We start from the raw sequence: 15,093 nt of genomic DNA, 5'->3' as shown, positions 1-15,093 counted from the left end.
CATGGAAAATATGGTACCAAACAGAAGTGTCATTTGATTATGAACTCTCTAAATGTACTACTGTGAACAGCCCATCTTAGATTCTTTACATTTTACAAAGTTGCATAATTTGAAATATTTGGGGCACCCACTGTTGGGAAATACTGCCCGGTTTTCGATTTTATACAAACAGCGTCATCTGCCATCTGTGCTGAAGTCCTAGGGTTTATGAAGCATGAAAAAAGCCTGCTGTCCTAGGCCCTAACTTTTCTGCTGCAACAGAAGAAACACAGAAATTTTAAAAAATAAAAAAGGGCAACAATGCTTAAAATCTAATGACCTGGATAATGATGCAGAAGAAGCAAAGACATTGTCTTGTTTCAGCACAATTGGTTCCTCCAATATAAATACAAAAGCTCTCTGAAAAGTTAATTTTGCCATCTCACAAAGGTGTTCTTGCATCGCCAAATGAGCCATGCCTGACTGTTTTGATCAAGGGGGCTTTGTAAGGAAATATAGTTGAGCAAGTGGGAAAGGGAAAGTCTATTTCTTTGCTCTGTTGAGAAAAGTTCATCCTGGGAAATCTTGTTTCACTCGTATTCTATTCGGTGGGACAGAAAGCTTTGGATTGGGTTGGGCTAGCCATGGAGCCAAGGTTCATCTGTGCTGTAAGGAGGAGAAAGTAGCAGAAACAGTGGCCTATTGTAGAACCAGCACTGGTGAAAGATGTCACTGCAAAAGAGTGGTTTGATATTTATGGGCACATACAGCAATATATTAGTACCTGCTATAAATTGAAATAAGCACGCATTACTTAATGAACTTACCAGCCTGCGGATCTCTCTCTCACATTCCCGCTTTATTCTATTAATCTCATCCTGATGAGACTGATAAGCCGTGCGCAGGTCAGCAGCCTTCATTTTATCCGCCTGCATAATGTTGTTCAAAGCTTCTTCAAGCTGCTTTTTGCCAGATTTCAGCTCCAAGATCTCCTGTTGCAACTTCATCCGTTCACCGTCAAACGCTTTGCGAGCCTCCTCCTTTGCTTCACTCAGCAGCGCCGTCTTCACTTTGTCAGCTGCCCCGTCCCGCAGGACATTGACTGTTGACTGCAAACGCTGAATTTCACCATCTTTGATTTTCACCATTCTTGCCACCTCCTGCTCGTGCTGCCGGATCAGTAGCTCTCTGACACTCTGAAGTTCCTTCATTTTCTCCTCGTGGAGCTTGGCTTTCAGTTCAGAAACATAGGCAGTGTGCTTGTGCTGCTCCTGCTCCCTTTCTTGCTTAACCTCTTGGATTTTCTCTCTCAATTTACCCACCTGAAACATCGATATAGAATATTGATTAACAAGTGCTGCCACACTTTTAAAAATCTTCAAGGGAGCTTTTTCTAAAACATTATTAAAAACTCATCCTCATAGTCAAAAGCAAAGCCTGCATACCTGAGGTTTCTCTCTCCAGTGCACAGCTGGAGAACCAGGGCCAGAAAAAGGCCATGTGTATGTGCAGGAGTCTGCTATGGGGATGTGCTATTGAAGACAAGTTCTCATAGTTTTAGGTAATAAAAGAAAACCGAGCAGCATCCAATCTAGTTCTCTCCTTGTCTCCTCTACCAACTGCCCCAGACTACTCTCATCCATAACTATACTCTACAAGCAGATGGAAAATAAATCAGAGAAAAGAGTTTCTGTTTATGCTGGGAAGGAAATGCTAGAAAACTCTCTAGCATTTGAAGGACCATATTTCACGGATGTTCATAGTGACTTAGATCTTTGCAGACGTTCAGTTAATTCATTCCCACAATATCCTTCTGTAGCTAAGCAGTACTGTCACTGTTTTACAGATGGGATGCTCAGACAGACATAGATTGAGTTACCTAATTTATACACATACTGCCTTTGGGATTTGAGTTCCCAATTCCTACACCCAAATCCACTACTTGACCTAAGATACTTCCTGCTAATCAGATGAGAAAGGATCTTGTCTTGAAGGAACAGAGAGAAGAGGTCCTATCAACAAAAGTACATTCTTATCAGTAGGAACATGGGGAATAACCATTAAATTAAAGGGGCAGGGGGGAGAGAAAAAAAGACAGTGATTTTTGATTTCTTGATTTCTTAGCTACTTTAATGGGAAAGTCCTATATAAGCCAAAAGAATTGGCCTTCCGAAAAATCAAGCCTACTCAAGGGGCCTCAGACAGGACACCCCAAAACTGAGACTATTCACAGTCCCCAGACACTTCAGAAAATATAGGCCACTGACTCTAAGGCTTGTGGGGGGAGTAGGGGAAAGGTCTTATAGCCTATTATAGTAATAACCAATGTGATGAAACCTCATTATAAAATGATGCTCAGCAGGCTGCATGGAAAGCAATGCTTTTTCCAAGTGGGATTAGATATTAATTTACAAGAAAGAAAAAAAAAGAAAAAAAAATAAGTAGAAAGGCTTACTTCTCTATTATAGTTTACCAGAAAGGCTATAAAGTATTTCATCATGCGTAGGATCAGTAACATCCTTCTACTATCCCTATCACAGTGACTGCCGAAATATGGGCTCTATACAAGTACTTCTCATCTAAAGCAAAACCAGAGTCAGAGATTTCAAAGACTTGTGTTTTAACCTTGAGTGGCAATACAAGCATACATACCAAACAGTCCTTTGTGGCAAAAGGAGTCTACCGAGCAGCAGGATGTTAGACACTGTCACAATATTCCTAGACTGCTTGCATCTATGCTATACAAAGCTGGGATCTGTTGTCACACAATGCATTTAATTTTTGGTAAACTGAGCCAGAATTGCAACTTGCCTCAGATTAGTGCAGAAAGGATGGAAGATCTCTATTAATATTCAGACTATCATTTACTATGAACGTATAATTAAAACAAATAATTTTTTGCAGGGTTCTGGATTCTACAGTCAAAGCAAAAGTAAAGGGTTAATTAAAAGCAATAATACTAGTTCAGGAAAGGCCCAGAAACCTTCATTATTTTGTTTATTGAAAGCCGGTTGGATCCAAATAGGCACTTTTGTATGTTTGCTTTAGGAAAAATGGGACATCTTAACTCAATAGCCTCAGATATAACTCATCCAATGAATCCAAGATTACTACTTAATTTAAGAGTGACCATAAAATGAGACTGACATGTTGCTCATCAAATCCACAGCACTGACAGCAGGATTTCCAGAGCCTGAACTTCACCTGAAGTCTTCAGAAAGCAAGGACAGCAGACTTTCCCTGTGCAGAAGATGTTATGATCCTGTTTAACAAACTCAAACTTACCCTAGATTTAAACAAAACAAAATAAAATAAAAATAAAAAGGAAACAGGCTGAAGCAGGAGAGGGAGGGAAGGTATCTACATTTTCATGAAAGTAATCTTCTAGACACACTGTGGACTAAACACCAGCTGAGACAGCACTATAATTACAGCTGTGGGAAAGGTAATAGCTCTGAATCAGACACCATCAGAGGCAGATTTTATCACACAGATACTGTTACTCTATTCTGGGATGATGCAGATAACATACCTTTAGGAAGAAAGATAGAAAAAAAAAAATTCTCCCAAAATGGTAGGTCTGGCTATTGGAAATTATCTGCAGGACATATCCATATGTTATTTCTTCCGGTGGGATGAAATTTAGTTCCAAGCCTATAGTGGATTAACGCTGGTTTTCAGTGCTTGCATTAGGGTACCCAATTCCATAGGAGAGTCTAAGACTCTCCCATCCCTGCCCATGGCAGGGGTTTGGACTAGATGATGTTTAAAAGCCCCTTCCAACCTAAACCATTCTATGAATCTATGACAAAGCTAAGCCACTTATTCACCTATTTAATGTCACAAGTGGATGAGTTTATAGACAAATTTGCAAATGAACAGACACTTGTTATGCACTTAAATCTGTGAGTTATTCCCTAACTAGTGAGCAAAGAAAACTGAAATGAAACTGAGAAATGAAACCCAGTAAGAACAACACAGGAAAACAAACAGTATAATGGCATATATAGGCAAGGTTAATATACCTCCAGAACTACAGTAATTTAAAATTATTCATATTGTACATAAAGCATGCAATTGAAAGGCAGTTTTCAATACAACACATTAATGAATGACTTCCTAAAAGCATTTTTAATATACGAGAAACAGATTCTGAAATTTTGGAGGAGTACTGAGTTACACAAAATGGCATACTTGCTCAATTTTTTTTGCCTTTCATTGAATTAAGGGAAAGCAACATCCATATGCATTGCTGCTGTCTCTGACAACACATATTAAACCACTCAGAGTACCTGAATATTATCATATATCATCTAGTCATTTTACTTACAAAGCTTCAGCAAGAGCAATGTAAACAAGAAGAATAAGAATCCTTCTAAAACCCCTGGAATTTTACACTGCACCTTAAATGCCTATCACTCCTCATGACCCAGTAAAAAAAGATGCATCCTAATTCTCAAGGTCTTTAAAAAGCCTTTTCTTGTTATTGCTTTTTCTCAGAGAAGATGGAAAGTTAGATCTGTCTCTTAGGTCTTCCCTGTCCTTCCCGCACTCCCTCCATCCCTCTCTCCTGCACACTATGCAGATCTCTACATGTCTGGCTTCCAGAGCAACTGACTGAATGAAAATAGTAGTGTGGCATTTTCCCATATGTCTAAGTCTCAGTTTCAAAAGGAACTTGAACTTTAAAGCAATTTGTCTTTTTTTAATTTCCGGCACTCTTGGGGTTTTTTTAATGAAGAAAGCTGTTCTGTTCATAGGCAGACTACGAAGCATAACCAAGAAATGAAGCCAATAGGGAAACAAAGTCAGGCAGGATATCAGGGCACCAATAAAAGAGGTATTTTCTGCCTTTCTAAATTAAATCTTTAATAATCAACGCACATTGATACAACATTGTTGCCAAGCAGAAGGTAGCTTCTTGGAAAAATGATGCCAAACATCATTGCTTCTTCCCTTTCTTATGTCTGAACAGTGCCTCAAAGAAGGATTTTCTTTAAAACAATACGATTATATTATCATAGCATATTTGCATTTGGTGTTGTTTTCTTTGACAAGATACTTCACGCGCTTGGGACAGAAATATAATACTTCGTTTTTATGAACTGGAGTCAATGACATAATTTTAAAATCATGCATTTCCTAAAAGGCAATAAGCTATTAACCCATATATATTTCCGAGCGGTACTGAATCACCACCCCAGTAAAAATGTTACGGTAAGAACTTACTAAGGACTACCTCAGTTTTTTTCTCTTGGATTTAAAAGCAGATATTTTTTATTTGTGGCACAATAGTCAATCACTTGGGGCAGGAGGGATAGTCTCCACAAAGCTTTTTGCTAGGAAGTCAGGTTATGGTAGGCAATTTATTGCCAACTGTGAAAAAGGCAAGTTACTAGGGGTGAGAGCCACAAGCAAAGATGCTACTATTTGTTTTAAAAACCAAATGCAATAGCAACCTTCCTCCAAAAAAACCCCCCAAAAATCTGTATACTTTGCTTTTTCTAAAAAATATGTAAACTCTACTCCTATTTAAGCACACTTATAGCGTAAGCTAGTATCCAGCCAACAGCATCCTTTCTATTAAAATTTCAGCGTGCATTGGATCATGACATTAAAAACGATTCACTTAGGCAGGACTGCTGTGGACATAAGCAACCAAAGCTGTCACTTATGAAAAAGGCAGCCATAACACCTAGCAACCTAATAGCCAAATATTGAGGGGGTGGGAAACATATTTGTAATAGCAACCCAAGATGCAAGGCATTTGTCACAATTTGCAGACTTCAGCCTAGATTTTAGCTTCTCCAACAAACTTTTGAAGTTTTTTGCTTGTTTGTTTTTGGGTTTGTTTGTTTGTTTGTGTTAAGCAACGAGTTTCCTTTCCTGACTAATTTCTCTAGTTGCCTACCTCTCTTCTATTCCCCTGGCCCATTCCTCATGGATTCCAAGAAGGAATTAATTGGACAACATTTAACACTTCCACAATGCTTCACGCAATGCAATTCCAAATTCGAAAGCTCAGTTACACAGCAGGTTATACACCACAACGAAAACCACATCCTGGGAAGAAAAACTTGTATCTTTCCATAATGGCTTTGGAAACTCTACTATTTAAATTACACTAAAGTTATTTACCTTTTAAATATTTGCAAACCTCAAGGAAAAGGAAAAAAGAAGATACATGTTTACTGGTCTTCCATTTAAAAATATTACTGCATCTACACTAGCTTTTCAAAAATTAATTGAACTGTACTTAGGTAACTTGTGCTTGGAGTTAGGGAATACAGAGTCATAGACTAGCTGAGGTTGGAAAGAATCTCCGGAGGTCATCTAGTCCAGCCCTGCTGTCAACCAGAGCAAGATGCTCTAGACAGTGTCCAGTTAGATTTTTTTAATATCTCCAAGGTCATGGCCTTCACAATCTGCCCGAGCAACCTGTTGCAGTGTTCAATCATCTCACAGTAAAAAAATAAAAATAAAAAAAATTTCTTACATGTAAATGGTATTTCTTGTATTTCAGTTTATGCCCACTGCCTCCTGTCCTTTCACTAGGCACCACTGAGAGTGTCTGGCTCCATCTTTATTCCTTCCATCAGGTATTTATACACAATGATAATGCCCTTTCAAGCCTTCTCTTCTCCAGCCTAAACAGTCCCAGCTGTCCCAGCCTTTCCTCATACATCAGGTGCTCCAAGCCATTTACCATTTTCACAGCCCTTCACTGGATTTGATCCAGTATGTCCATATCTCTCTGGCACTGGGGATCCCAGCACTGGACCCAGCACTCCAGATATGGCCTCACCAGTGCTGAGCAGAGGGCAAGGATCTCCTCCCTCAACCTGCTGCCCACACTTTTCCTAATGCAGCCCAGGATACCTTCCTTGCAACAAGAGCACATTGTTGACTCATGTTCAAATACATTTTTTCATCACTGCAAACACACACTGAGCAGATTCATACACTCTAGTTTAACTCCACAGGGATTCTCCCATCACCAGAAAGGCTCCCCAATACTTTTTTACATTCAAAAGCAGGGTCACATAGTCTAATACAAACTGATATTTGAAAGAGAAAGAACATATTCAGCAGCACTTTTTTACACTTCTCTTCAAAAAATCTGAATTTACCTTGCTTTTTTTTAAATTAAAGCGATCCTCTAACTGTAAGTAAAAGGACAAGAAATAAGAAAAAAGATGGCAAATTATCTATCATTCTGTGTGATTAAATATGGCTTCACTGAATTGCAGCAACATCTACAGCAGTATCTTGAAAAATGTCTTTCCTGCAACAGAGTAGAGCAATCCAAATGTCTTATTTTGGAAAGCGTGTAGAAAAGAACAATTTTTTTAATACAGACCTCATTTCCAGTGACATGTCAAGAGACAAAATAACAAAATCAGTAAAAGTAATAAATTATCTCTTTCCTTCTCTTTTTGGTACGTCCCTGTACACACAAGTCCAACAGTAACCAATGCAGCTTAAGCCTGCTCCAACCACAGTCATTTAAAGAATTTCAACAAAATTTAATAGGAATACATTTTTCTGGGTCTGATGTTGAATATTCCTGAGTACCTTCTGCAAAGTGCTCTGAAACATCACTTCTCCAGGGTAACACAAGGTTTCATTGCTCCATATTCAGAGCCAACTCAATTTACTCTAAATTAGACAGGGAAACACTGGTATTACCAGGTTGTAACCAGACATACCAAATCAACTTGCTATATATCCTTCTGAAATTCCAATTTCGCTGGTAAATCTTGCACAGTTCTTGCTTTTCTCTTTCCCCTGTGTTTCTCCAGGCAGCAAGAACCTTTCCTTTGAGTACACACCTTCCACCCCACAGCTGGCTAGAAGAGGAAAGTATTGTTGACTTCCTAGCAATCTTCCTTCACCAGCGCCAGGGTCAAGGTGTTTAACTGAGTATCTGAAGACTAATGAGCTGTCGCTAGGCCGCCGGGAAAGCTCTTCATGAATAGGTATTTTGCATCTGCATCAATCACATCGAAACCATAGTTTCACCTCCAGTGAAGCAGCTTTGTTTGCCCGATCTTTTCCTGGTTGTAAGATAAAAAGGGCTGATACTGAAATTGGAAAGGAATCAGCTTTGCAGCCTCCAGTCATATCAGAAATCTACTTGCAGGGGGGGACAGATCTAAAAGATTCATCAAGGAGATCTGTAGATCTACTTGGATCAACTTTAATATGTCCACAGTGGTATGGTGTCCAAGGATAAGGAGGAGAAGCAACCCCAAAAGCTGCTACAGTGGGGAGCTGAATAGAAACAGCAGTAATCAATAACCCCCCAAACACAAACTCACACTTTGGTCTCTATATCGGAGACTACTCAGTCAGTCTTAGAGCACTGGATGACTTATAACTGCTAGACACCTGAAGCTCCTACTTGGAAGTGACATGGCATAGTGCAGCAAGAGAAAATCACTGTGCAACATGACAGTGTCAGAACAAAAAGATGAAGACGCTCAACATGAAAGGTTGATAATTATTTGAACTGATTCCATGTTTCAAGGATAAGTTCTCCAGCAACTGGATTGCAGGACCTCTGTGCTAAAATGAACAGAATTTTAACTATTTCAGGGGAAAAACATGCTAAAAATCTGTACTTTTAGGATACAGTAACTTTTCTGTGGAGTATTAAACATGTAAATGCAGACCTTTCAAACTTAAGAAAGATAGTGAAAGACTTCTGGAGAACTTGCAGGCCCGATTTCATCTTTTTATTGGCGGTGACAAGTGGTCATATCAGTCCACAGCCTAGGAAATCTCCTGGCTTCTTTCCCAATCATAGCATCATATTGCATCTTCTGAATGTAGCTTTTATCACTTCCAGTTGTCCAAGAATCTGACCTATTTTGCCTTGTTTTTGCTTTCAGGCAACCACTTCTCTGAATCTCCTTCTCCTCTAATAAGAGCTTAGAAGTGGCAGAAGCAGCAGTCAGACATGACTCCACCATATCAGATGTTGCTTTGATGGAACTTGTACTCACTGCTCAGTTATGCGGTTTAACCCCAGCCAGCAACTAAGCACCACACAGCCGCTCACTCATTCTGCCCCCGCTGGTGGGGGGGGGAAGAATTAGAAGGGCAAAAGTAAGAAAGAAACTCATGGGTTGAGATAAAAACAGTTTAATAATTAAAAAGCAATAATAATAATTTTTAAAAGTTGTAAGAAAAAGAGGAAAAAAAAAAGAGAGAGGAAAATAAAACCCAAGAATGACAAGTGATACAAATGAAAACAATTGCTCACCACCAACTGACCGATGCCCAGCCTGTCCCTGAGCAGCGGCCCCCCCACCGCCCCCAGTTTTATTGCTGAGCATGACATCATATGGTACGGAATATCCCTTTGGTCAGTTGGGGTCAGCTGTCCCGGCTGTGTCCTCTCCCAACTTTTTGTGCACCTCCAACCTACTCATTGGCAGGGCGGTGTGAGGAGCAAGACTCCATGTAAGCACCACTCAGCAGTAACTAAAACATCAGTGTGTTTTCAACACTATTTTCAGCACAAATCCAAAACATAGCCCCATACAAGCTACTATGAAGAAATTTAACTCTATCCCAGCCAAAACCAGTACACTCAGTCACCATTTTTCCAGTCCATCTGCCTCTACTGCTTGCTTCATTTATCTATGGTCTTACTCATTGTTCTTTCTCCATAGCAAAAAGCCTCCTGTGTTCACTCTTTATTCTGTCCACTTTCATAAGTACCCTCTTCTTGCATGCCCATTTCCAGTAACAAATAAATTAAAAGAAACTCTTTAAAGAGAATAAATAAAAAATAAAGGCACCACATCTACTGCAACCTTTCTTGCCTTAATCGTTTCCACTTCTGATAATCTTTTAACCTAAACTCTCAAGATTATGTGACTCAGAAGGATCACAGAAAATGTGTTCCTGCTCATATCTGAGTATAGGAAACTTAGCCCTTTTCCCTGTGCTATATTTGGATCCCCTAGAAACCTCTGAAGACTCCAGTGATTGACCTTTTATTCCAGATTTAAATAGTTTAGCTATATAATTTGACAAGATACATTAATTTTAAGGGTCCTACTACAGTTCTGAGTAGAATTGTCCTGTAGATCACATTGTAACATCAGACTTTTTTAGGATCTCTTGCACTGTGTTTTCTGTCGACCTCTTCCAACATGATACCACCTAAAAGGTTTAATATTCATTCTTTGTTGATGATTCTTCCAAATTAATGATAATCATTGCTTAATATCTGTCTATTGATGTCTCACTCCTCTCCAGTATCTGTTTTACCTGGGGTAGAAAGTTCATTATCATGTTTAGCATATTCACTCATTTAATAACTTTGAATTCTGATTGAAGTAACACTGACACATTTATTCTTAATAACTTTGTTACTTACTGTGCAATGTTTTACTTACTGTGCAATGTTTGACAGATGTCCAAAATTTTCTTATTTCAGTAATTTTGTTAATTATTGAGAATTTACATTTATATATCAAGCATAGAGAACAGCTGAATTCAAATACCCTTCAACTGCTGTCAGGAAACAACCTATTCAAAGGTATGTGCTTCCTTTTAATCCCAGTCAGTAGTGGCAGGAGTAACTATACGTGGTTTTACCAATACTTCATCCATTTCTCTGCTCCAAGAGCATTGCCGTATTTCATTCCCAATTACAATATCCTAGTGCCTCCCTGCTATTCAGTACACTCCTTTTACTTGAGTAAGTTAACCAGCTCTTTTCTTATTCCATACATAGCAGATGGGAATAACATTCATTTTTATATATATTCAGTATGTCTGGATTCTCAGATCAACAGCTGTATTTAGAGTTCTTCCATGCATACTGGCCATAACTCTTTTCCATATGACTTTTTTAATCCCCAGTAAATAAAGCATGTCATACCGTCAAAACAGCTATCTCTTTATTTCCCATACTGAAAATAGATTTTTTTTTCCAAGGTACAAGGAAACACTGTTACACACAGATTCAACATCTGACTTCAAAGCTCAAAAAACCCAAAGATATCTGGGAAAAGCATGAGGACTTACAAAAACAATCTATAAAATTGTGAGGTGATACAGTGGCAACTGAGTTGAAACATCTCATTCATCCTAGCTCCTAGATGTGTTGTGATCTCAACTCTGTAAATGTACAGTCACAAGCAGAATATGGATACTTAAATAGCAGAACTCAGCGAAGATGGAGCAATAGTGACAGCAAACACTGTAAGACCTTGCTATCAATATTACCTGAAGTATTGGAAGACTATCTTATGATGTTTGCTAACCATCTCAGTAGGAATATGTACTTTGTAATACTTGTTCCTAAATATTCATGGATCTCAGCATAGGCATTTATAAAAACACTGAGGTGATTCACATTTTTTTTGACTCTGACTGCCAAGACCATGCTCATTCACTGCAGCTCCTTGTGCTTACTGCACCGGACTTTAAGGTTCAGTTAGACTAAGTCCTGCCTCCCTTCACATTAAAGGAAGTGTAATTTTTGTGCTTCGGTCAATTATTTTTGTTACTTGATACCCAAATTCTGGATGTCTTCCAACCAAACATTTCCACTAGCAGTATGTGAGCCCGTATTCAGTTCATGCATTTCCTTCTCCAGGCTCTCCATAGATGGCAGCAAACCTACAACCCCAGGAGGACACACTACATATCAACATGCTGCCCAAACCTATCAAACAAGTGTTCCCAAAACAAGAGATAGTACAAGGGAACTAAGGCAGGGCCACAACTTTTGCTTCAACCCTTCGGCAACATAAATGAACCCAGGTGCTCGTATGCCAGAGGCCCAAAACACCACCAGCAAGATCCACAATGATGCATATTCAAAGGACTGCAAGCATATCAATTTTGGATCAGGTATCGCATAGGCGTGGAGGGGAACAATTTTACAGGATAAATTTCTTTAAATGGCTCAACAGCAAATGAAACAAAATGAACTGTGAAAATGCACGGGGTTTTGGATGTCTCTTGTGTAACATTTTATTTCAGAGAAACCAGTATTTTGCAGGCAGAAGTACGTTAAGACTAATTTCCATTTGTGATGTCTCTCATTCAATTAGAAGGTTCTTCCTCAGATAAATCATTAATATAGGCATATATTAATGGGGACAAAATAGTTTAGGAGAATTACATTAAATGAACTGGTCCCACAAGAGTTTGTTACCTTTCCTAATACAGTTTATGTCCCACGGGCCACAGAGCTGTCTGTTTAGCAGTTTCAATACATTCTCTCTTACCTCTGTGCCAATAAAGCCATCTAATTAATTTAGAATTCTCTAGGCACAGTGGTTTTACTTTTCTGATACCAAGTTGTAGTTTCTGTTGGTTTTGTTACTCATTTCTAAGCTACAGTCTAAAGAGGAAAGATCTCTATGGCTTTAATTTACTCATCTTGTCAGTCAAGACATCCTGTATAACTGCTGCACAGACAGAGAGCAGGCTGCTGCCCTGGTGGTGGGAAATAAACTACACAGCTCCATTCCAGTTAAATGATTTAGAGCAAACACCACAGCAAAGAAGTGGGAAAGAGGTTGAAGACCTCTTCCCCCCCATCCTCCCAGAAATGCACTCCAACATGCAGAATTTACTATGGACTGCACTGTATATTTAGTAGGATTTTAGAGCACTCTGGCTGTAATTTCCTCTTTCATATTCACCTACACATTACATATGTGATCGACTCATTTCTCTGCACACATATGTGCACAATACACAGATGTGTCTCCTATAACAACCTCAATACTCCAGAAAATACGAAATTCTCAAACTGTAGAAAGATGAACAGGTAACCAAACTGAAGCAATTCTTGCCAGACTGGATATAGGGTAAATAAGCAGACTAGTTATAGAAAATGTTCCTACAGCTGTCATGGCCTTGTAGCTGCACTTTATTCTTAGTTGAAACAGAGTTAAACTTGATATTATTACAGGTAAAGCATCAAACTTGGAAGCCTATCAGGGCTAAACTCTTCTTAGGATTCATGTAATCTTTTGTAGATTTTTTTAGAATCTGAGTAACTGAAACACTCAAAATTAATTCATTCTTCTGTCCAAGGTATAAGATAACTTTATAATTATGTGCTCTTTTTAATGCAATTAATAGATGATAATAAAATTCACATCTGTATTTCTACATTAAAAATGTTACAAAACAAAATATGAAATAAGACAAAATAACTAAAAAGAAAAAATTACTAATGTAAATGTAATGTACCATCAGCTCACAAGTCTCTTTCCAAACAGAAGCACTGAGACGCTAAAAATGACAGTGAAATAATACAATTTATCAGCTAGTAAATTCAATTTTAGAGGGTATCAGCCACTAGTAAATTTCATGGTGTGTGATTTTAAAGAAGCACAAGTAGTTTGTGCCACTCGTTTTATAATTTATTCTCATAGTATCAAACAAGAGTAGGAGAAGTTGCATGAGGAAGCTAATAGCAAAAAAACCTGACTTTTCTGTTCACTCATCAATACTGCTGACCAGTAAGAGATACGACTTCTTGCTTTAATCTGTGAAGAAGAAAAATTTCCAAGGCAAGACAAATTTATTTGGCTGATATATACTGAACCTATTGTGTCAAACAAGAATTAAGGCTTTATTGTTTCTTTTTCCTCTGTAAGACATAAATTCTGAAGATTATATTTTTAGGGGGTTTTTTGTTTGCTTTTTTAATTAAAATACGAAAAATAAGACCATTCAAAGCTGAGTATCACACAAGGCTGTTAAAGAAACTAGAACATACAGGAATATTATTATTCAGGGGTTCCAAATTTTACGCTGATATAAAGAAACAAGGTTAGAACAAACATATGTTATATAAAGTGAACACATGTTTTCAGTGCATACTTGTTCCACTGGTAAGTCCTTGAGACTCTTGCAACTACAGTATTACCAAACAAACACAGATAAATCCATCTTCACATGGATTCATCTCCAGGACTGTCCTGTGCAGAGTCAAATGCACTAATTGAGATTAATAAACTAATAGAATAGAAATAACCTTATTCGTTTGTCCATATTTTAAACTGCTACAGAGATATATAAAAGTAAATGCTAATCTTTATAGATATATATGTACTTCATGAAGGAAAAATTTCTCGTAGGTATTCTCTTGATTACTCAAATACCTGTTGAACATGTGCTAGATAGACAAATATTGATGGTCTGTTTCATTAGCAATCGGATGCATCATTGAACAGCTCAGAGCAATGGCACACATAACCTCAGCAAATCAAAAACAGGACTCCTACACAGATGATTTCCAGTTAACTTACGTTCTCCATAGGCATTTAAAGTGACACGCTTTGAATATGTTGCTGATGTTTGACTTTGAAGACACTTTTTTCAACATGCAGTCTTCAGTGCCAAGATCAAATACAAATCTCCCTTGCTGTCTTTAAGTCACACACTAAGCTAGTGCCATTTGTATTGCTGTGACTGCAAATTTCAGTTTCTGGATGTTTGGGGATATTTACTTCCTTTTGCACATTATTTAAAATAGTTGGCACCAATTTCAGTTCATCAGTGGTTCTTCTGATTTCACTTCTTTGTCACACGTTTTTCCTTTAAGGCTACTGCATTTAGGTAGTGAATTAGTTTGAGATTCAAGCTCTGCTGGTTTCTAACAGTGCTACTGTTAAGAAGAATGATCACAAAATATAGACAGAGAAATACCTTGCTTTTTTCTTGTTGAAATTCTATCTGGATGTTGGTTAGTTTAGTTCGTAGCTCCTCATTAGCAGCTTGCAGGGCTTCAATCTCCATGTCGGACTTCTCTCCCTTGGCACGACTTTTCTTTGACATAATTATTTTTGAAGTGTAAAATAAAATTTTTGCTCCACACTGAGCTACCAGCTAGTGCCTTCTGCTTTTAGCATTTAAGAGTCATGTAGCATTCAACAAAATCTTTCACACAAATCTTTGCCATCGTGTGAGCAGTCTCTCATATCCTGGAAGAAACAAAGTAGTGGGAACAGAATTAGGCTACAGCATTGAGCAGAATCAAACATCAGACTTAACATCCAGTTTTAAAGCACACTGAACTTCCTTGTAGTACATACTATTGCATAGTGTACTAGGCTTTGAAAGAAA

The 15,093-nt window shown here is 38.2% G+C and overlaps 1 protein-coding gene across 2 annotated transcripts in view; it reads right to left on the bottom strand.

Moving 5' to 3' along the window:
* JAKMIP1 (janus kinase and microtubule interacting protein 1) overlaps window positions 1-14,829 on the bottom strand; it is an 87,628-nt gene extending 72,799 nt beyond the window's left edge. The window contains exons 1-2 of one of the 2 annotated variants that reach the window (XM_059817382.1): window positions 14,677-14,829; window positions 807-1,301 (exon numbers count right to left, since the gene is read on the bottom strand). In XM_059817382.1, the coding sequence (XP_059673365.1) occupies window positions 807-1,301; window positions 14,677-14,805 (624 nt within the window). In that variant the 5' untranslated portion in view covers window positions 14,806-14,829. The remainder of the gene's footprint in view (window positions 1-806; window positions 1,302-14,676) is intronic. The other variant, XM_059817383.1, reaches the window with a different exon arrangement.
* Window positions 14,830-15,093: the final 264 nt, after the last annotated feature.

The sequence above is a fragment of the Gavia stellata genome, chromosome 5, assembly GCF_030936135.1.
Source record: "Gavia stellata isolate bGavSte3 chromosome 5, bGavSte3.hap2, whole genome shotgun sequence".
Taxonomy (NCBI): Eukaryota; Metazoa; Chordata; class Aves; order Gaviiformes; family Gaviidae; genus Gavia; species Gavia stellata.
Note: the sequence above shows the minus strand (reverse complement) of the source record. Positions and strands in the feature narration are given on the sequence as shown.